This window comes from Lithobates pipiens, unplaced genomic scaffold (genome assembly GCF_037356315.1).
Source record: "Lithobates pipiens isolate NorthernLeopardFrog02 unplaced genomic scaffold, aLitPip1_a1.2 Scaffold_47, whole genome shotgun sequence".
Classification (NCBI taxonomy): domain Eukaryota; kingdom Metazoa; phylum Chordata; class Amphibia; order Anura; family Ranidae; genus Lithobates; species Lithobates pipiens.
The window spans coordinates 5,059,961-5,082,499 of NW_027507871.1; the positions used below are offsets into that span (position 1 = coordinate 5,059,961).

General features: G+C 46.2%; 1 protein-coding gene across 1 annotated transcript in view; it reads right to left on the reverse strand.

Moving 5' to 3' along the window:
• Nucleotides 1-22,539, reverse strand: part of CLSTN3 (calsyntenin 3) — a 195,376-nt gene that overhangs the window by 12,707 nt on the left and 160,130 nt on the right. The window contains exons 16-17 of the mRNA XM_077467139.1: nucleotides 13,508-13,653; nucleotides 2,095-2,230 (exon numbers count right to left, since the gene is read on the reverse strand). Coding sequence (XP_077323265.1) covers nucleotides 2,095-2,230; nucleotides 13,508-13,653 — 282 coding nt within the window. The remainder of the gene's footprint in view (nucleotides 1-2,094; nucleotides 2,231-13,507; nucleotides 13,654-22,539) is intronic.

Below are 22,539 nucleotides of genomic sequence, written 5' to 3' on the forward strand. Positions count from 1 at the left end.
CCTATCTTTGGTGTCATTGGGAGGAACTGTGTCCTATCTTTGGCGTCATTAGGAGTAAATCATCTTTGGCGTCATTGGGAAGAACTGTGTCCCATCATTGGTGTTATTAAGAGGAACTGTACCCTATCTTTGGTGTCGTTGGGAGGAACTGTACCCTATCTTTGGCCTCATTGGGAGGAACTGTGTCCTATCCTTGGCGTCATTGGGAGGAACTGTGTCCTATCCTTGGCGTCATTGGGAGGAACTGTGTCCTATCCTTGGCGTCATTGGGAGGAACTGTGTCCTATCTTTGGCGTCATGTGGAGTAAACCATCTTTGGTGTCGTTGGGAGAAACTGTGTCCCATCATTGGTGTTATTGGGAGGAACTGTGTCCCATCATTGGTGTTATTGGGAGGAACTGTACCCTATCCTTGGTGTCATTGGGAGGAACTGTGTCCTATCCTTGGCGTCATTGGGAGGAACTGTGTCCTATCCTTGGCGTCATTGGGAGGAACTGTGTCCTATCCTTGGCGTCATTAGGAGTAAACCATCTTTGGTGTCGTTGGGAGGAACTGTGTCCCATCATTGATGTTATTAGGAGGAACTGTGCCCTATCTGTGCCCTATCTTTGGCGTCATGAGGAGTAAACTATCTTTGGCGTCATTGGGAGGAACTGTGTCCCATCATTGGTGTTATTGGGAGGAACTGTACCCTATCTGTGCCCTATCTTTGGCGTCATTAGGAGTAAATCATCTTTGGCGTCATTGGGCTGAACTGTACCCTATCTTTGGTGTTATTGGGAGGAACTGTGCCCTATCTTTGGTGTCGTTGGGAAGAACTGTGTCCCATCATTGGTGTTATTGGGAGGAACTGTACCCTATATTTGGCGTCATTAGGAGTAAATTATCTTTGGCATCATTGTGAGGAACTGTGCCCTATCTTTGGTGTCGTTGGGAGGAACTGTGTCCCATCATTGGTGTTATTGAGAGGAACTGTGCCCTATCTGTGCCCTATCTTTGGCATCATTAGGAGTAAATCATCTTTGGCGTCATTGGGAGGAACTGTACCCTATCTTTGGTGTTATTGGGAGGAACTGTACCCTATCTTTGGTGTTATTGGGAGGAACTGTACCCTATCTTTGGTGTTATTGGGAGGAACTGTACCCTAACTTTGGTGTCGTTGGGAGGAACTGTGTCCCATCATTGGTGTTATTGGGAGGAACTGTACCCTATCTTTGGTGTTATTGGGAGTAAACCATCTTTGGCATCATTGGGAGGAACTGTACTCTATCTTTGGTGTCTTTGGGAGGAACTGTGTCCCATCATTGGTGTTATTGGGAGGAACTGTGTCCTATCTTTGGCATCATTAGGAGTAAACCATCTTTGACGTCATTGGGAGGAACTGTGCCCTATCTTTGGTGTTATTGGGAGGAACGGTGCCCCATTGTTAGTGTCATTGGTAGGAACTGTGCCCCATCATTGATGTCATTGGGAGGAACTGTGCCCTATTGCTGGTGTCATCTCTCTTCAGATGTCTGACACACCTCCCTATTGAGTCAGACCTATAGCTATGCAATCAGAAAATCTCATGCTCTTTGCTGATTGGTGAGCTCTAAATTTGACTCAGCAAGGCAAGTCTCAGACCTCTGCAGAGAGACCACGCTGAAGATTTATACATGGATGGAAAAACCTAAAGTTCTAAAATGGGCAAAGACAGGAACCATTGGTCGGGAAATAAAAAAATAAACAAAAATGACCAGCTCACTTACCGGCCACCCTGCAACAAAACCGAATTGATCTCATCTAACTGATCCCATCTAACAGGACAATTCGGTTTGTTGCAGGCTGGCTGGTAAATGAGCTGGTAATTTTTGGTTTTCAGTGAGTTGCCCTTCCATGTGCACCTTGCTGCACATGGACGGGGGTGGTTGCCATTTGTTTGTATAGTTGATGACAGGGAAATGACTTTGCTGGAGTCCCCAGGAGACACTGGAGGGCAGTGAGCAATGGAGCCCACCAGACCCAACTTAGAACCAAGACACCTGTAGGATGGACTGATTTTTTTAGAAGTTGGAGTAATCTTTGTAAGGCCCATTTTATCCGAAGTGTACAAACCTGAGCTGCGATTGGGACTGACCAGCGTGTGACCGGATAACTCTGCGGGGGGTTGGTGTACATTGTGGACAAACTGCTGCTGTGCTGATTGGATATGGCTGGGCGAGACCGCATGGACTCCATGAAGAACATCAACCTGTTATAGAGACAATAGAGAAGAAGACATCTCATGAGGACAACATTCCACCCCAACATTCATCATAGATCATAAGGGAACCCCGCTCATTCATGTTGTCTTGCATGAAGTGAAGAGGGGTTAGAGCATCTGTCAAGTTTTTATTGGTCTCTCACTTTTTGTGGAGTCCCTGAAAAATTAAGGGGTGGGAAATAGAGATGTACAGGATGAAAACATTTGATTTTTTTGGATTCATTTGTTAAGTAAATCATTTCATTATTTTAGTTATCGGAATTTTTACATATTCTGATTTGTTTTGCATATTTGTTGTTCTAAATCAATTCATATGTTCCGAAGTTATTTTGGAAGATCGGCTATATTCGTTTAAACATATGAATTCATTATTTCAAGAGATTACGTCACTCGGAGTTACCCCCGCTAGTCCAACTGGTTCACGCATCTGAAAAAGTAAGGAATGGAACGAAATTGATTTATGATTCATTCTTTATTTTATGATTCAGAGATTCTGATGGATCCACCTCCATCCAATCCAAACACAAGGGAATCATCTTATATCCCTTTTTTACCTAACTGTATATATTACAGTACAATGCATTCAAAAAGTATTCACAGCGCTTCACTTTCCCCACATTTTGTTATGTTACGGCCTTATTCCAAAATGGATTAAATTCATTATTTTACTCAAAATTCTACAAACAATCCCCCATAATGACAACTTGAGAGAAGTTTGTTAGTAATTTTTTCAAATTTATTAAAAATAAAAAAGGAAAAAATCCCATGTACACAAGTATCACAGGCTCCTCCCATGTACATAAGTATCACATGCTCCTCCCGTGTACATAAGTATCACATGCTCCTCCCATGGGCATTAGTATCACAGGCTCCTCCCATGTACATAAGTATCACAGGCTCCTCCCATGTACATAAGTATCACAGGCTCCTCCCGTGTACATAAGTATCACAGGCTCCTCCCATGTACATAAGTATCACAGGCTCCTCCCATGTACAGGCTCCTCCCGTGTACATAAGTATCACAGGCTCCTCCCGTGTACATAAGTATCACAGGCTCCTCCCATGTGCATTAGTATCACAGGCTCCTCCGTATCACAGACTCCTCCCATGTACATAAGTATCACAGGCTCCTCCCATGTTCATTAGTATCACAGGCTCCTCCCATGTTCATTAGTATCACAGGCTCCTCCGTATCACAGGCTCTTCCCACGTACATAAGTATCATAGGCTCCTCCCATGTACATAAGTATCACAGGCTCTTACCATGTACATAAGTATCATAGGCTCCTCCCATGTACATAAGTATCACAGGCTCCTCCCATGTGCATTAGTATCACAGGCTCCTCCGTATCACAGACTCCTCCCATGTACATAAGTATCACAGGCTCCTCCCATGTTCATTAGTATCACAGGCTCCTCCCATGTTCATTAGTATCACAGGCTCCTCCGTATCACAGGCTCCTTCCATGTACATAAGTATCATAGGCTCCTCCCATGTACATAAGTATCACAGGCTCTTACCATGTACATAAGTATCATAGGCTCCTCCCATGTACATAAGTATCATAGGCTCCTCCCATGTACATAAGTATCACAGGCTCTTACTATGTACATAAGTATCACAGGCTCCTCCCATGTACATAAGTATCACAGGCTCTTACCATGTACATAAGTATCACAGGCTCCTCCCATGTACATAAGTATCACAGGCTCCTCCCATGTTCATTAGTATCACAGGCTCCTCTGTATCACAGGCTCCTCCCATGTACATAAGTATCACAGGCTCCTCCCATGTACATAAGTATCACAGGCTCCTCCCATGTGCATTAGTATCACAGGCTCCTCCGTATCACAGACTCCTCCCATGTACATAAGTATCACAGGCTCCTCCCATGTTCATTAGTATCACAGGCTCCTCCGTATCATAGGCTCCTCCCATGTACATAAGTATCACAGGCTCCTCCCATGTGCATTAGTATCACAGGCTCCTCCGTATCACAGGCTCCTCCCGTGTACACAAGTATCACAGGCTCCTCCCATGTACATAAGTATCACAGGCTCCTCCCATGTTCATTAGTATCACAGGCTCCTCCGTATCACAGGCTCCTCCCATGTACATAAGTATCACAGGCTCCTCCCATGTACATAAGTATCACAGGCTCCTCCTATGTGCATTAGTTTCTTGTCCCTGCTGAAGAAAACCATCCCCACCACATGATGCTGCCACCACCATGTTTCACAGTGGGGCTGGTTTGTTCAGTGTGATGGGCAGTGTTAGTTTCCCCCACACATAGCATTTTACTTTTAGGCCATAGAGTTGAATTTTGGTCTCATCTGACCAGATCTCCCCCCTGAGCTGTGGATCTCTGCAGCTCCTCCAGAGTTACCATGGACCTCTTGGCTCTTCTCTGTTGAATGCTCTCCTTGCCCGGCCCGGTCAGTTTAGGTGGACAGCCATGTCTTGGTAGGTTTGCAGTTGTGCCATATAGTGATGGACAAACAAGCATCGTGATAGAAAGCACTGACACCAGCACCGAGATAGAGAGCACTGACACCACACCAGCACCGTGATAGAGAGCACTGACACCACACCAGCACCGTGATAGAGAGAGAGCACTGACAGCAGCACCGTGATAGAGAGCACTGACACCAGCACTGAGATAGAGAGCACTGACACCACACCAGCACCGTGATAGAGAGAGAGCACTGACACCACACCAGCACGAGATAGAGAGCACTGACACCAGCACCCTGATAGAGAGCACTGACACCACACCAGCACCGTGATAGAGGGCACTGACACCAGCACCGAGATAGAGAGCACTGACACTACACCAGAACCATGATAGAGAGCACTGACACCACACCAGCACTGTGATATAGAGCACTGACACCAGCACTGAGATAGAGAGCACTGATACCAGCACTGATACCAGCAACTCGCTGCGGGACCCAAAAATATGACACCGCTCAACCTCTTCAAACAAGAGGGTACGGGCATATAGTACGGTGTGCTTTTTTTGTACAAGTGAGCCAAAGGTAGAAAAAAAGTCAGTGTGCTAGATTATAAACGATTTATATAGAGTTATGCATATACATGGTCCACTGGTCACATGTGTTGAATTCCTCCGAGATCCATGCCTCATTCATTTTTATAAATGTGAGGTAGTTAACACTGTCGTGAGCTAGGCGAGTACGCTTATCGGTCCCGATCCCCCCTGCTGCGCTGAACGTCCTTTCGGACAGGACACTGGACGAGGGGCAAGCCAACAGTTCCATTGCAAATTGGGCAAGCTCTTGCCAGAGGTCAAGCCTGCCCACCCAGTAGTCCAGGGGTTCATCACTCCTCAGAGCGTCCACATCGGCCGTTAACCCGATGTAGTCGGACACCTGACGGTCTAGGCGTTCCCTGATGCTGGATCCGGATGACACCTGTCGATGGGTCGACTGAAAGAATGATCTCATATCAGAAGTCACCAACACATCTTCAAACCGGCCTCTTCTTGCAGGCGCTGTTGGATTGGTACCCGCAACTCCTTCTCTGGGAGTGGGAATTGCTCCTCTGCCAGCGCACGCAAAAGCAGAATGCAGCATTTCTCGAAGCAAGGCCTGGAAGTGCTGCATTCTGACAGCCCTCTGTGACGGCGGTAACATTTCCACCATTTTGTGTTTGTACCGGGGGTCTAAGTACGTTGCCACCCAGTACTGGTCCTTGACCTTTATGCTTTTTATACGGGGTCCCTGTTAAAACACTGGAGCATGAAGGCCCCCATTTGCACTAAAGTGGAAGCGGTGTGGTGGCCTGGCTCCTGCTCATCATCCAGAATAATGTCGTCCTCCTCGTTCTCCTCTCCCCATTCACGCACAACAACAGGGATCCCAGAAAGGTTTAAAGCATGCTCTTCTTGCTCCTCCTCATCCACCCCGGCACCATCCTCCTCTGACTCCTCTTCAGACTTCTGTTGTTGACTTGTCTCAGATAGAGTAGCCCCCCCTGGGAATTCATCCAGCATTGCGACTTCCTCATCTTCCCGCTCCTGCTCCTCCACGGCTTGCATAAAGAAGGCATTAGGTACCATGTCACTGATGGCGCCATGGCTGCGACTGACCAGTTTGGTGATCTCATCAGAAGTCTGCATGCATCGTGCATGAGCAGCCACTGGCGCGGTAAAAAAAACCCAGCTCTCCAGAACCTGTTCTGCCGCAGAGTTCGTACAAGTAGTCGTTAACTGCACGTTTCTGCTGGAGCAGCCTATCAAGCATATAGAAGGTTGAGTTCTATCGCGTCGGGCAATCGCAAATAAGATGTCTGACCGGCAGATTGTGTCGCCGCTGAATATCAGCAAGGCGAGCCATGGCCGTGTAAAATCTTCTGAAATGGGCCGAGATTTTCCTTGCCTGCCGCAAGATGTCCTGGACCCCAGGGTATTTGACAAGGAATCGCTGCACGACCAGGTTTAAGACGTGTGCCATGCATGGCACGTGTGTAATTTTGCCCTGTTTCGATGACTCGCTCCTGATACATTCGCATTCTGCTTTGTCCCTCCTGTGCAATGTAAGTTCCGCCTGCTTCTCCTCCCTATCTGCTGGTCCATATCTCCCTCTGAACTCCCCTCCTCTTCCTCTCTTGTGGGCACCCACGTGACATCACTAGACACGTCATCATCGACATCGCCTTCCCCACTGCTATAATTAGAGATTTCGGAGTAGGCAGCAACACGGGGGACCAACCTCCTTGGGCTGATCTGGGTACTGTCGTCAGACTGCTGAGTGGCGGTTGTTGCTACCTCCTCTTCCTGATCCAATACCAAGAATGGCTGCGCATCGGAAATGTCTTGTGATGGATCGGAAAAATAAATTCCTGTGACTCAAGTGGAGGGTATATGGTGGTGTTGGTGGAAGTGTTTTTGGGGGTGCACACAGCAGAGAGTGAAGAGGGTGCAGATCGAGAGGATGAGGAGGGTGCAGAAGAGTAAGGCTGAGTGAGCCACTCAACCAAATCTGGTGCGTCCTTTGACGTAATCGCACGCACCTTCTGCAATTTGCCACTTTGGCTCAAGTCTGTTGCTCCTGCCCTACCCCTACCACCCCTGCGGAAGGGCCTGCCTCTTCCTCTGCCTGTCATTTTTTAAATGACCCTGTGACAAAAGTCTCTAGAGAAGTGCAGTATATGTGGAAAAAGGTATATAACACCCCGCTTCAATCTGTCGTTTTGGGAGGCCACTGGTCTATCACACCAGTTATAATACTTTTTTTTAATTGCGTTTGTCACTCTTTGTAGTATCGCTGCAGAACCGCTCAGCAGTCACAATGCTGCACAGTGGAAATGCACTGTACTGTGCTTTCTATATTTGAAAGTATTTTATACGTGTATTGCACCCCTATATACTGCACACCAAATAGTACACCTATACCAGTCCTTAAAAGGACCTTTGTGGACCTAATAGTAGCTAGCTAGTAGCTAGTGAATTGCAGACTGTCCCTGCTCCAAAAACCAAACTGTCCCTCCCTACACTGAGAAACGACAGCTGCAGAATCGGTCAGCAGCACAGCATGCAGTGCACTATAATATGCTTTCTATATTTGAAAGAAAGTATGTTATACGTGTATTTCAACCATATATACTATACACCTATACCAGTTCTTAAAAGGACCTTTGTGGACCTAATAATAATAGCTATTAGCTAGTGATTAAACTGACTGTCCCTGCTCCACACAGCGTCCTGTCCCTACACTGACAAAAGACAGAATGTAAAATGGCCGCCAGATCAGGTCTATTTATAAGGTAGGGGGTATGTCCAATTCTCCATGTGCTCAAATGTCTCAATTGGCTGTCCTGTACCCCATGATGGATGTGTCATCATGGGTCAAAGTTCTTCACAATGTAAACGAATATGTCCGCTGCGCGAACAGCGCCAGAAGCCCGTCGGTTTGGCGAATCACGAACGAGCAATATTCGCCACGAACCGACCGCCGGGCGAACCGCAAGGCCATCTCTATTTACGAATCCCTAGTTCTCCTAGTAAATACATCTTCTACATAACAGATGGGAATCTTTGCAGTCCAGCTACTTATCAGCACTCACAAAGCATTACCAGTCTGCTAGGACCGCATTACCGCTATGAGAGCTTTTACTGCATAGGACCAATAGAGTTCACCTGCCCTGGAAAATAATGTTTGGAGAATGATAGTTTAAATCGGGTTCGATACGGGTCAATAAGGGTCTTCAAAACCTTTGATACAGAAGGTCACTGGTTATCGGAAGCCAAATTTTAAGGACAAAAGTGATTCGACTTAACAACAGCAACAACACTATAATCCTCTGTAATTTCACGCTTCATATTTCCAATCCAATAACCGCAATTGTGAGGAAGAAAGGATCTTATTTGTATAATTCGGTGATCATTATGTACAGAAAATGGGATAGGGTATTGTTCCCGACTTACAGAAAATAATAAACCACTTTACACAGCCATGAATAAATAACGCAGTAAATGTAATGACTTAATTGTTAGCGTGAGAAAATACATTATTGCCTGTCTGCGCTCCATTGTGTTCCCACTGGCATACAAGGTGTATTAACTGGATACAGACAGCACACTTCACTGCATATTGATCTGGTTTTAAGGAGGTTTTCCATATTTAGATACTGGAAAGGGAGTGTCTGGATTTAATAAAGTGCATGATAAGTGTATAACAAAGTGAATACTGTTGTGACACAATCTAGAACATTGGACAGTGTCCTTCTCTGACCTAGCGAGGTGTTTGGACAGTGTCCTTCTCCGACATAGTGAGGTGTTTGGACAGTGTCCTTCTCCGACATAGTGAGGTGTTTGGACAGTGTCCTTCTCCGACATAGTGAGGTGTTTGGACAGAGTCCTTCTCCGACATAGTGAGGTGTTTGGACAGTGTCCTTCTCTGACCTAGCGAGGTGTTTGGACAGTGTCCTTCTCCGACATAGTGAGGTGTTTGGACAGAGTCCTTCTCCGACATAGTGAGGTGTTTGGACAGAGTCCTTCTCCGACATAGTGAGGTGTTTGGACAGAGTCCTTCTCCGACATAGTGAGGTGTTTGGACAGAGTCCTTCTCCGACATAGTGAGGTGTTTGGACAGTGTCCTTCTCCGACATAGTGAGGTGTTTGGACAGAGTCCTTCTCCGACATAGTGAGGTGTTTGGACAGAGTCCTTCTCCGACATAGTGAGGTGTGTGGACTGTGTCCTACGACATAGTGAGATGTTTGGACAGTGTCCTTCTCCGACATAGTGAGGTGTGTGGACAGTGTCCTACGACATAGTGAGATGTTTGGACAGTGTCCTTCTCCGACATAGTGAGATGTTTGGACAGTGTCCTTCTCCGACATAGCGAGGTCTTTGGACAGTGTCCTTCCCCGACATAGTGAGATGTTTAGAAAGTGTCCTTCTCTGACCTAGTGAGGTGTTTAGACAGTGTCCTTCTCTGACCTAGTGAGGTGTTTGGACAGTGTCCTTCTCTGACCTAGTGAGGTGTTTAGACAGTGTCCTTCTCTGACCTAGTGAGGTGTTTAGACAGTGTCCTTCTCTGACCTAGTGAGGTGTTTGGACAGTGTCCTTCTCTGACACAGTGAGGTGTTTGGACAGTGTCCTTCCCTTCTTCACCATAGTGAGGTGTTTGCAGTGTCATTGCTAGGCGGGTGCGGGGGGTGTGGGCCGCACCCGGGTGACGCCCTCCAGAGGGGTGACACTCGTGGATAGAGTAGCGGCACAGCTAACACTGCCACTGCCCTGTGTCTCCTGCCACGGCTGTGTCCCTCAGCGGAGCAGAACGAAGCCACCTCCCCCTCCTCTCTGTTTACATCCACAGAGGAGGAGGAGCCCGAGCTGGAGGGACACCGCTGTGTGTATCTGCTGTTCTGAGGTATGTAAGGGGGGTGTCTGTACTGCTGGGGATGTCTGCACGGGGGGGGGGGTCTGCACGGAGGGGGGCCTGCACTGCTGGGGGGTGTCTGTACTGCTGGGGGGAGGGTCTGCACTCGGGGAGGGTCTGCACTGGGGGGAGGGTCTGCACTGAGGGGGGTCTGCACTGAGTGGGGTGTCTGTACTACTGGGGATGTCTATACTACTGGGTTTGTCTGTACTACTGGGGGTGTCTGCACTGAGGGGTGTCTGCAATGAGGGGGGTGTCTGTACTACTGGGGGGGTCTGCACCGGTGGGTTTCTGTACTGAGGGGGTCTGCACTGGGGGGTGTCTGTACTGCTGGGGGGGTCTGCACTGGGGGGTGTCTGTACTGAGGGGTGTCTGTACTGAGGGGGGTCTGCACCAGAGGGGGGTCTGCACCAGAGGGGGGTCTGTAACTGAGGGGGTGTCTGTACAGTTGGGGGTATCTGCACTGAGGGGGGGTGTCTGTACTGATGGGGGTCTGAACTGGGGGGGGGTCTGCACTGAGGTGGGGGTGTATGTAATGCTGGGGGGTCTGCACTGAGGTGGGGGTGTCTATACTGATGGGGACTCTGCAACGAGGTGGGGGTGTTTGTACTGATGGAGGGGTCTGCACTGAAGGGGTGTCTGTACTGAGGGGGAGGTTTATACTGAGGGAGGGGGGTCTATATTGATGGAGGGTGGTCTGTACTGAGGGAGGGGGATCTATACTGCGGAAGGGGGGGTCTGTACTGAGGGGGGACTATAGTTGGTGGGGGGGTAACACATTTTTTTTGCACCGGGTGACACCAACCCTAGTGACGCCGCTGGGTGTTTGGACAGTGTCCTTGTCCGACATAGTGAGGTCTTTGGACAGTGTCTTTTTCTTACATACATAATACATACACATTTTGCTATAAGCACTCTGTTGATAGCCACCAAATCAATTGCTTTTTCCCTTAATTTATTTGTTTATTTCCATTGTCTTTGGATATCATGCCAAGGGGCAAAATACGACTTCTAGCCCAACAAGAACAAATCCATGGCCTTAGTAAAGGTTGCAAGGAGATAGAAGTGATTATAAGGTGGCACAATGCAGCCTGACCCGTTTGGCAGTAGCTGATCAGGGACGGGCATTCTGCTGGACATCCTATTGAAGTTCCCTCATTTCTTTTGTCCTTCAGTCCATGCTGCAGGCAATGCATAGAGGTCAGGTCAATAGGCGATCGATGTCACGGCGATCAGTGTTAAAGGAACAGTAAACCCAAAACCACATGAAAAGGTAAGAAAATTCATCATTTGACATTGTTCATTAGTAACATCACCATTCTGTGCCGCACATGATTTATTGTTTTAAATTGGTGGCTCAGTGGGGGGTGGGGGGTGGGGGGGTTTCTGTACTGACTTCAGTAAGATGTCAACTGTGACTTTCAGCCTCTCGTAAAAATGGCGGCTAACAATAAAGCTTTTGTTTTGATAATTTCCTAAAATTGTTTCTATTTCTGAACTTCTTTTGGTTGACCACCTTACTTTATTTATGTTAGTGACCCTTCAATAAGTCCCTTCATTGCAAGCTTTTTTTTCATCAGTTGTATTGATCCAGAACAGTGGTCTCCAAACTACGACCCAGGGCCCAGACGTAACCCTTTGCTCGTTTTTACCCGGCCCTTTGGGCCATAATTCCCCCCCAAGGACACCAATGAAGGGGAACCTCCCACTAATACCGATGATGGGGCAAAAATGTTTCCCTCTGACACCAACAATGGGGCCCAATGACACCCAATGATGGGGTACTATTCCCCCCAAAGAGACCAACAATGGGGCCCAATGACACCCAATGATGGGGTACTATTCTTCCCAATGAGACCAACAATGGGGCCCAATGACACTATCGACAGGGCACAATTTTCTCCCAAAGACACAAATAATTGGGTTAATGACACCAATGATGGGGTACAATTACTTTCACTTACACCAATGATGGACACGATTCCTCCCAATGAGACCAACAATGGGGCCCAATGACACTATTGACAGGGCACAATTTTCTCCCAAAGACACAAATAATTGGGTCTAATGACACCAATGATGGGGTACAATTACTTCCACTTACACCAATGATGGGCACGATTCCTCCCAATGAGACCAACAATGGGGCCCAATGACACTATTGACAGGGCACAATTTTCTCCCAAAGACACAAATAATTGGGTCTAGTGACACCAATGATGGGGTACTATTGCTTCCAATGAGACCAACAATGGGGCCCAATGACACTATCGACAGGGCACAATTTTCTCCCAAAGACACAAATAATTGGGTCTAATGACACCAATGATGGGGTACAATTACTTCCACTTACACCAATGATGGGGCACGATTCCTCCCAATGATACCAATGATAGGGCACAATTTCTCCCAATGACACCAATGATGGGGTTGAGACTTTGTATACTCTGAATGGTCACAATGCAGCCCCCCTAAAGTCTTAAGGACAGTAAACTGGCCCTTTGTTTAGAAAGTTTGAAGACCCCTAATCTAGAAGAAGACAAATCAAAGCATGTAGCATCTGGGTCTAATGACACCAATGATGGGGTACAATTACTTCCACTTACACCAATTTTTCCCTCTGACACCAACAATGGGGCCAAATGACACCCAATGATGGGGTATTATTCCTCCCAATGAGACCAACAATGGGGCCCTACTTTTCCCAATAAGATCAACAGTGGGGCCCAATGAGACCCAATGATGGGGCACAATTCCTCCCAATGAGACCAACAATGGGGCCCAATGAAACCCAATGATAGGGCACTACTTCTCCCACTAAGATCAACAGTGGGGCCCAATGAGACCCAATGATGGGGCACTATTCTTCCCAATGGGGCCCAATGATACCAATGATAGGGCACAATTTCTCCCAAAGACACAAATAATTGGGTCTAATGACACCAATGATGGGGTACAATTACCTCCACTTACACCAATGATGGGGCACAATTCCTCCCAATGAGACCAACAATGGGGCCCAATGAAACCCAATGATAGGGCACTACTTCTCCCAATAAGATCAACAGTGGGGCCCAATGAGACCCAATGATGGGGCACTATTCTTCCCAATGGGGCCCAACGATACCAATGATAGGGCACAATTTCTCCCAATGACACCAATGATGGGGTCGAGACTTTTTATACTCCGAATGGTCACAGTGCGGCCCCTCTAAAGTCTTAAGGACAGTAAACTGGCCCTTTGTTTAGAAAGTTTGAAGACCCCTGATCCAGAAGAAGACAAACCAAAGCATGTAGCATCTGTCGGTTCCTGGAGAAAACTAAAATCCTGATACAAGATAAGATAGAATTTATGTCCTTACCTCAGTATATAGCTGGTTGCTTATGTACCTCCCGTTCATCTCGCTGCAGGACACATGAAATTTACGCGTATACAGCTCCGCCCGGACCGCTGTGCGGTAGCTCACGCTACGCAGGATATCCTCATAGACAGCCACATTTTGCACACCTGTACAGAGATTGGTACAAGGAAACACCTATAAGAGGGGCAGTTACAAAAGCAGAATCCAGAACTAAATTTATACATCTAAATCTATAGAAACTGGTTCAACTCCAATTTTTGAGAGTACAAAAAGATTTGTGTCAGTCATGGCCAAAAATCTTGGCACCCCTGCATTTTTTTTTTTTTAGACAATGCTCCACTTCACCCAGAAAATTGTTGCAATTACAAATCTTTAGGCATTCTCGGGTTTATTTATTTTGTTTGTATTGGTATGACACAAGAAAAGCGATAAAACGAAAAAGCCAAATCTGACACATTCCATGCAAAACTCCAAAAATGGACTGGACGAAACATATTACACTCCTTGGGAAAAAAATAACTGAAAACAATGGCTTCTTACAACACTTCTCTACTGGACCGCTCTTCTTTCTCCAGCTGCTCCGGGTCTCTCAGATTGGAAGGGGTTCCTTTTCCCAACTGATGTTCCCGAGACTGATCTCCCCACAGGTGTTCTATGGAATTTAGATCTGGACTCATCGCTGGACAGTTCAGTACTCTCCGGCGCTTTGTCTTAAACCATTCCTGGGTGCTTTTTGACCTATGGTCCTGCCATATGGACCCGTTGTAAGCCCTTGTACACACGGTCGGATAATCTGTCGGAATGCGTCTTATCGGACCGCGTCGTCAGATAATCCAACTGTGTGTGGTATCCATCGGACTGATTTGGTCCGGATCTCCGTCCGACCCAAATTTCCAACATGTTGGAAAGATTTCCCGACCAACTGGGCTGGACGGACCTAATCCGATCATGTGTAGAGCATTTTCATCGGACCAAGTGCCACGCATGCTCAGATCAAATTCCTACATCAAAGCTATTGGCCACTAGCCTGAATGTAGTCCCATCGTAACGAAATTACGTCATCACGTTCTGAAAGATCAGATTTTTCGCCAACTTGGCCCGACCGTGTGTATGCAACAGTTTCGGACACAATCCGTCGGACTAAATCCGACGGGCAAAATCCGACGGATTTGGTTGCCAAAATCTCCGACCGTGTGTACGTGGGCTAAGACCCATGACCTCTGAGGAAACCCAACTTTCTGACCCTGGGGCCCTACATTGCGCCTCAGAGGCTTCAGATTTAACAATGCCATGCACACAGTCAAGACATCCAGTGCCCGACGCAGCAAAGCAACCCCAAAACATCAGTGAACCTCCACCATGTGTGACTGTAGGGTCTGTATTCTTTTCTTTTAAGGTCTCATTTATTTTTCTGAAAACAGTAGAATGATGTGCTTTGCCAAAAAGCCGTCATTTTGTTTTGTCTGTCCAGATCACATTCTTCCAAAAGGATTTTGACTTCCTCAGGTAGGTTTTGGCAAACTCCAATCTGGCTCTTTTATGTTTTCTGTGCCAGCAGTGAGGTCCTCCTGGGCAGGGCAGGACTTAGGGTGGGGGGGGGGGGGGGGGGGGGTGCCTGGGCTTGAGTCACTTTCGGGCCCTACCTTCTATACATTATCAGATTTATCAGCGTACGCACCGGCGTATAACACGCGCTCGAAGTTTAGGAGGGGATTTTAAGGCAAAAAAACTTTTAGAAGGGAAGTTTAAGGAGAAAAACTTAAATGCCCATCAATGCACCCTTATCAGTGTCCATCTGCAGCCTTGCCCATCCATCTGCAGCATTGTCCAGTGTCATTGCAGCCTTGTCAGTGTAATTTGCAGCCTTGTCATTGCAGTCTTGAAGTTTAAAAATGGCGCCGCCAAAATACAGATTCCTGTTTATCTTGGTGGCTCTCGGGTCCTCTCTCTTCGGCTCTCGGGTCCTATTGCAGTTCCGAGCGGAGCAGAGAGTAGCCGAATGTACTCAGCTTGGCTCTAGGCTTGTGCAATTCGTTTCGTAACAAATCGAAATTCGGCCGAATTTTGCATCTTTCGGACATTCGGATGCATCCGAATGTCCGAATAAAAAAATAACAAATTACAACGAATACGAAAGAAATATAACGAATAAATTCGAATGAATTCGACATGATTCGAAATTATTTCAACCGCATTCAAAATTATTTCAACTGTATTCGAAATTATTTCAACTGCGTTCGACATTATTTCAACCACATTCGAAAATATTTTGTGACCCGACTTTAGGGCCATGTATCTCGGGGTCACTTGGTGCTAGACACTTCAAATTTGGATATGTTGTAGTGCTAGTATTATTGTGTTTGCATACCAAATTTGTAAGTTTCTAGCTATAAGTGACCCCGAGATATGTGGCCCCAAAATCGGGTCGCAAAATGTTATTAGTTATTAGAGCAGAAAATTACATTTTGCGACCCGATTTTGGGGCCACATATCTCGGGGTCACTTGGTGCTAGATACTTCAAGTTTGGATATGTTGTAGTGCTAGTATTAATGTGTTTGCATACCAAATTTGTAAGTTTCTAGCTATAAGTGACCCCAAGATATGTGGCCCCAAAATCGGGTCGCAAAATGTTATTAGTTATTAGAGCAGAAAATTACATTTTGCGACCCGATTTTGGGGCCACATATCTCGGGGTCACTTATAGCTAGAAACCCCAAATTTGGTATGCAAACACAATAGTACTAACACTATAACATGTCCAAATTTGGAGTTTCTAGCACCAAGTGACCCCGAGATACATGGCCCTAAAGTCGGGTCACAAAATATTTTCGAATGTGGTTGAAATAATGTCGAATCATGTTGAAATCATTTCGAATCCGGTAGAAATATTTTCGAATGTGGCCGATTTTTCGAATTCGGTAGAAAACTAAACGAAATCCGAAAACGAATTTAAGGAAGTTAACGAATATAACTAAACGAAATTAATGAATTAACGAATTAAAACGAAACGAAACTAAACAAATTTTTTCCTTTTGCACATGTCTACTTGGCTCACGGTCACGCCCAGTGCCTGTGTTAAGTCCATCATAGGGCGGGACTGTGAGCGGAGCCGAGCCGAGTACACTCGGCTATGTATCTCGGCCGGGGGGGGGGGGCCCTATTTGGCGGGGCCCATGGGCTTGAGCCCAGTCAAGCCCAATGCTAAGTCCTGCCCTGCTCCTGGGTCTCCTACCATAGTGTCCATTTTCATTCAGAGGGCGAGTATAGTGAGAGCTGACACAGTGGTACCCGGTGCCTGAAAGGCAGTTTGAATTTGACTGGAAGTTGATTGAGGTTCTTTATCTACCATTCCAACAATCCTTCATTGCAAAAATGTATAATTTTTTCATCCACGTCCACGAAGATTGGCTACAGTGCCATGGGCTGTAAAACTTCTACAACGTTGCGCCCAGTGGACACAGGAACATTAAGATCTCTGGAGATGGACTTGCAACCTTGAGATTGTCCATGCTTTTCCACAATCCTCAGACAATCCTTTGCTGCTCTTTCTCTTCTCCGTGTTGCACACAGAGACACACAACAGAAAGGTTGAGTCAATTTTTCACCATTTTAACTGGTTGCCAGTGTGTGATTTCTGTATTGTCAGCACCGGTTAATTAATTGCTACAAGGGAGTTTAATTACAAATTACAGGAGCATCACAAACCTGGAATGCAATTATTTCTTACAATTTTGAGAATAGTTGTGTCCAGTTTTTGGAGTTTTGCGTGGAATGTGTCGGGTTTGGCTTTTTTTGTTTCTCCAATTTTTTTGCGTCACGCCGACACAAATACAAGGGAAAGAAATGAGAATGCCAAAACATTTGTAATTGCAACAATTTTCTGGGTGAAGCGGTGCATCGTCTGACAGAAATGCAGGGGTGCCAATATTTTTGGCCATGACTATATTCTCTCATATAATATAAGAGCCAATAAGTTTCGGTGGGGGGGGGGGGGGGGGGGCGGTGGGGTCCCCACATACCCTCTTGATCAGAACTAAAAAAAGGGTAGAAAACATTTTACATCATAATCAAAATGTTGAAAACGCTTTATATCATATATTAACCACTTTCAGCCCCCGGACCATTTTGCTGGCTTAAGATCAGACCACTTTTTGCGATTCGGCGCTGCGTCGCTTTAACTGACAATTGCGCGGTCGTGCGATGTGGCTCCCAAACAAAATTGACGTCCCACAAATAGAGCTTTCTTTTGGTGGTATTTGATCACCTCTGCGGTTTTTATTTTTTGCGCTATAAACAAAAATAGAGCGACAATTTTGAAAATAACGCATTATTTTTTACTTTTTGTTATAATAAATATCCCCCAAAAATATATAAAAAAAGTTTTTTTTCCCTCAGTTTAGGCCGATACGTATTCTTCTACATATTTTTGGTAAAAAAAAATCACAATAAGCGATTATTGATTGGTTTGCGCAAAAGTTATAGCGTTTAAAAAATAGGGGATAGTTTTATGGCATTTTTATTAATAATTTTTTTTTTTACTAGTAATGGCGGCGATCAGCGATTTTTATTGTGGCTGCTACATTATGGCGGACACATCGGACATTTTTGACACATTTTTGGGACCATTGTCATTTATACAGCAATCACTGCTATACAAATGCACTGATTCCTGTGTAAATGACACTGGCAGTGAAGGGGTTAACCAGTGGGTGGCAGTGTAGGGGTTAAGTGTTCCTAGGGGTGTGTTACTAACTGTGGGGGGCTGGGCTTTCATTTAGTGAACACTGATCTCTGCTCCAATCACATGGAGCAGAGATCAGCGTCACTTGTTGCTAGGCAGAATGGGGAGATGCTGTTTACAATGGCATCTCCCCGTTCAGCCGCCCCGTGAGACGATCGCGGGTATGCCGGCGGCGATCGAGTCCGCAGGACCCGCGACTGGACTCACAGGGAGTCTCGACCGGAACGCGAGCGCGCCACTGGCGGCGCACACGTGATGGCAAGGCGGCATATAAAAATGGACGTACCTGTACGCCAATATGCCTGCCCATGCCATTCTGCCGACGTACATCGGGAACTGGTTAATAAATGGATAAAATTTATATAAAATGAATTAAAAACATTTCCCTCAATGACAATTTTTATTCATTTTATATTTACACCATTTTTATTAATGTTAGATGTTCTGCATTTTTTACTGTGGTGTAAAATGTTTTGTACTTTTGTTTTTTTAACCCTGATGGAGGGGGCATGTGGAGGCTCCAAAATGTGTTGGCTGTTATTATTTGAGGAAATAGGGATTTTCTTTTTTTTAATGTTCCATTCTTCTTTGTGAATTTTGGAGAAAGTGCCCTCTCATGGCTCTTTTACGTATTTGGAGCTCCCTAACAAACTAGAGCAGTAATGGCTAACCTTGGCACCCCAGATGTTTTGGAACTACATTTCCCATGATGCTCATGGACTCTGCAGTGTAGTGCATCTTGGGAAATGTAGTTCCAAAACATCTGGAGTGCCAAGGTTCGCCATCACTGAGCTAGAGTATGGTATACTGCCTGGTATAGGTCATCGGCACCAAAGAGAATTCAATATATTATTGGATCCAGTGCCTCTCACTACTAAAACCTAACCCAGGTTCAATTCCTTCCCTATATCATCCAAAACGTAAAAAAAAAAAAAACATTTGGCTGTAGATTCCGTACACTTTAAATGTGGGGACATGCAGGCTCACCTACAAATTACAAGGCCCCAAAGGAGAAATGTTGATGGCTTCTCTCTTCTCCAGCAACATCGTTTTAAAGGCAGCCATTCTCAACTAGGGTTCTGTATACCTCCAGGCAGGGCCGTTTTTAAGGCAGGGCAAAAGGGGCAGCTGCCTTGGGCCCTGTCATTGTTGGGGGGGCCCAAAGCAGCTCCCTCATACTTGCCAACTATCCTGGTTTAAATGCTACTAATGCTGCCCAGCTCTGCCCTATTGTTGTGTAACGATGACTCACCTGCAGACCCTGTGTTTACATGTACATTACCGGCATTCATATGTAAATACTGGGCGGCACAGTGGTGTAGTGATTAGCACTCTCACCTAGCAATAACAAGGGTCGCTGGTTCAAATCCCAACCACAACACTACCTGCCTGGAGTTTGCATATTCTCCCTGGTTTTCTCCCACACTCCAAAGACGTGCAGGTAGGTTAATTGGCCTCTGTCCGATATTGGCCCTAGTATATGAATGGGGACCTTGGAATGTGGGCTCCTTGAGGGTAGGGACCAATGTGTGTGTGCAATGTACAGGGATATGGGTAGACACTCACTCAGGTTGAACTGGATGGACTGGTGTCTTTATTCAACCTTACTAGCTATGAAACTATGAAACTATAAATAGGGGCGGCCGGCGGCATTGATATGTATATCATGAGGTCATATCCACAGTAATCTCTAACAACCAAGAAACAAGCAGAAATCATGTAACCTCTAGTAACTAATCAGTGAGCCCTAATGTGTGCTGTAACCTCTAGCAACCAGTCAGTGAGCGGTAATGATACACTGTAACCTCTAGCAACCAGTCAGTGAACGGTAATGATGCACTGTGACCTCTGGCAACCAATCGCAATAACTGATCTGATTCAGTAAACTGATTTTTAGTCTAGCTGCTATTTATTTTATGTCTCCGTGTAGGTGGAGAGCAAAACTGCATGGGGGTGAGTTTTTTAGTGCGTTTTTCAGCCACTGCATTAAAAAAAAAAAACAACAACCTCTGGATGAACCCTGGAGGCAGGGCCATCTTTAATATTGATTGGACCCTGGGCAAAACTTTTCTTAAAGATGGCCCTGCCTCCAGGGTTCATCCAGAGGTTGTTGTTTTTTTTTTTTAATGCAGTGGCTGAAAAACGCACTAAAAAACTCATAGGTGCAAACAGGTTGATGGTGCCTCCATAATTCCAGGCCAACGCCACTTGGCAGAGCCAGTTGCATGACACCAATGTTCTTTGACCACCATTGTAAGAGGAACATTTTTCAAACAGGTCAACAATGGTTTTAGCTTGGTTACCTGAAAAGTCTAAATTATTTCTAGGCTTGCTATGGGGTAAAAAGGTTGAGAAAGACTTTTTGAGAGATATGTGACACTTTTCTGAGTATAGAATATGGTCAAATAGCAACAAAAAACTTTCAGATGTGAATGCTGTGGAAGTTCTTAACCACTTGACACCCGCGCTATAGCTGAATGACGGCTACAGTGCGGACCTCCTTTGCCGGGACTACGTTTATTGAAAAAAAAAGAGCCGATCACCGGCGGTCGTGATCGGGACATCAGTCCCGATCACGGCCAGCCCTGCCAGTGCCCACCTGCCCCCTGCCAGTGCCACCTCAATAAAAAATAAGTGCCCCCCGTCAGTGCCAACCAGCAGTGCCCATAGTGCCTCCCAGCAGTGCCCACAGTGCCACCCAGCAGTGCCCACAGTGCCACCCAGCAGTGCCACCCAGCAGTGCCACCCAGCAGTGCCCACAATCTGCCTCAGCAAAGGTGCTGCACCCCAGTGCCACATATCCGTGCCCATCAGTGTCATCTACCAGTGCCCATCAGTGCTGCCCATCAGTGCCCAGCAGTGCCACTTATCAGAGCCACCTATCAGTGTCACCTATCAGTGCCCATCAGTCCCATCTATCAGTGGTACCTACCAGTGCCCCTTAGTGCCACCCATCCGTGCCACCCATCCGTGCCATCTTATCTGTGCCCATCTTTGCCCATCAGTGCCGCCTTATCTGTGCCCATCGGTGCCGCCTTATTTGTGCCTATTAGTTCCGCCTTAACTATGCCTATCAGTGCCCACCAGTGCAGCCTATCAGTGCCCACCAGTGCAGCCTATCAGTGCCCACCAGTGCAGCCTATCAGTGGCGTCTCATCAGCGCACTTCAATGAAGGAGAAAAATGACCTGTTTGCAAAATTTTATAACAAACTATTAAACATGAATTTTTTTTTTTTGCATCTTTTTTTGTTTGTTTAGCAAAAAATAAAACTCCCAGATGTAATTAAATACCACCAAAAGAAAGCTCTATTTGTGGGGAAAAAATGATAAAAATTTCATTTGGGTACCGTGTTGTATGACGGCGTAATTGTCATTCAAAGTGCATCAGCGCTGAAAGCTGAAAATTGGTCTGGGCAGGAGGGGGGTTTAAGTGCCCAGTAAGCAAGGGGTTAATCTGAGGTGCATGAAGATTTTAGTACAAGTTGGATGTCCAGATCTGGATGGACTAAATTTGGGTCCCCGGAATAGAGAAGAAGAAGAATATGGAAACAAAGTGAGGTCATCTCCCACCCTCACAGGGACCCATAGCCACCAAAGTAGACAGCATAGTCCCATAGCCACATGTAGGTCCTCATGAAGGAAGCTGCGAGCTCCAATGTACACAGAATCTTCATGGTTCTGCCTTGGAGATAGTAGCAAAGAAAAACTAGGAGAAGCAGGAACGTCTATGCCCTTGTACACACGGGTCGGACATTCCGACAACCAAATCCATCGGATTTTGCCCGACGGATTTTGCCCGAAACTGTTGCATACACACGGTCGGACGAAGTTGTCGGAAAATCCGATCGTTCAGAACGTGATGACGTTATTTCGTTACGACGGGACTACGTTCAGGCTAGTGGCCAATAGCTTTGATGTAGGAATTTGATCTGAGTCATGTGTGGCACTTTGTCCAATCGGAATTCTCTACACATGATCGGAGTATGTCCGATCGGAGCATTTTGTCGGAAAATTTTACCAACAAGTTGGAAAATTTGGTCCGTCGGAAACAGTCCGATGGAGACCACACACAGTCGGATTATCCGACAAACACGGTCCGATAGGACACATTCCGACGGATTCTCCGACCGTGTGTACGGGGGGCTAAGAGGAACATTTTTCCAACAGGTCAACAATGGTTTTAGCTTGGTTACCTGAAAAGTCTAAATTATTTTTAGGCTTCCTATGGGGCAAAAAGGCTGAGAAAGACTTTTTGAGAGATATGTGACAGTTTTCCGAGCATAGAATAT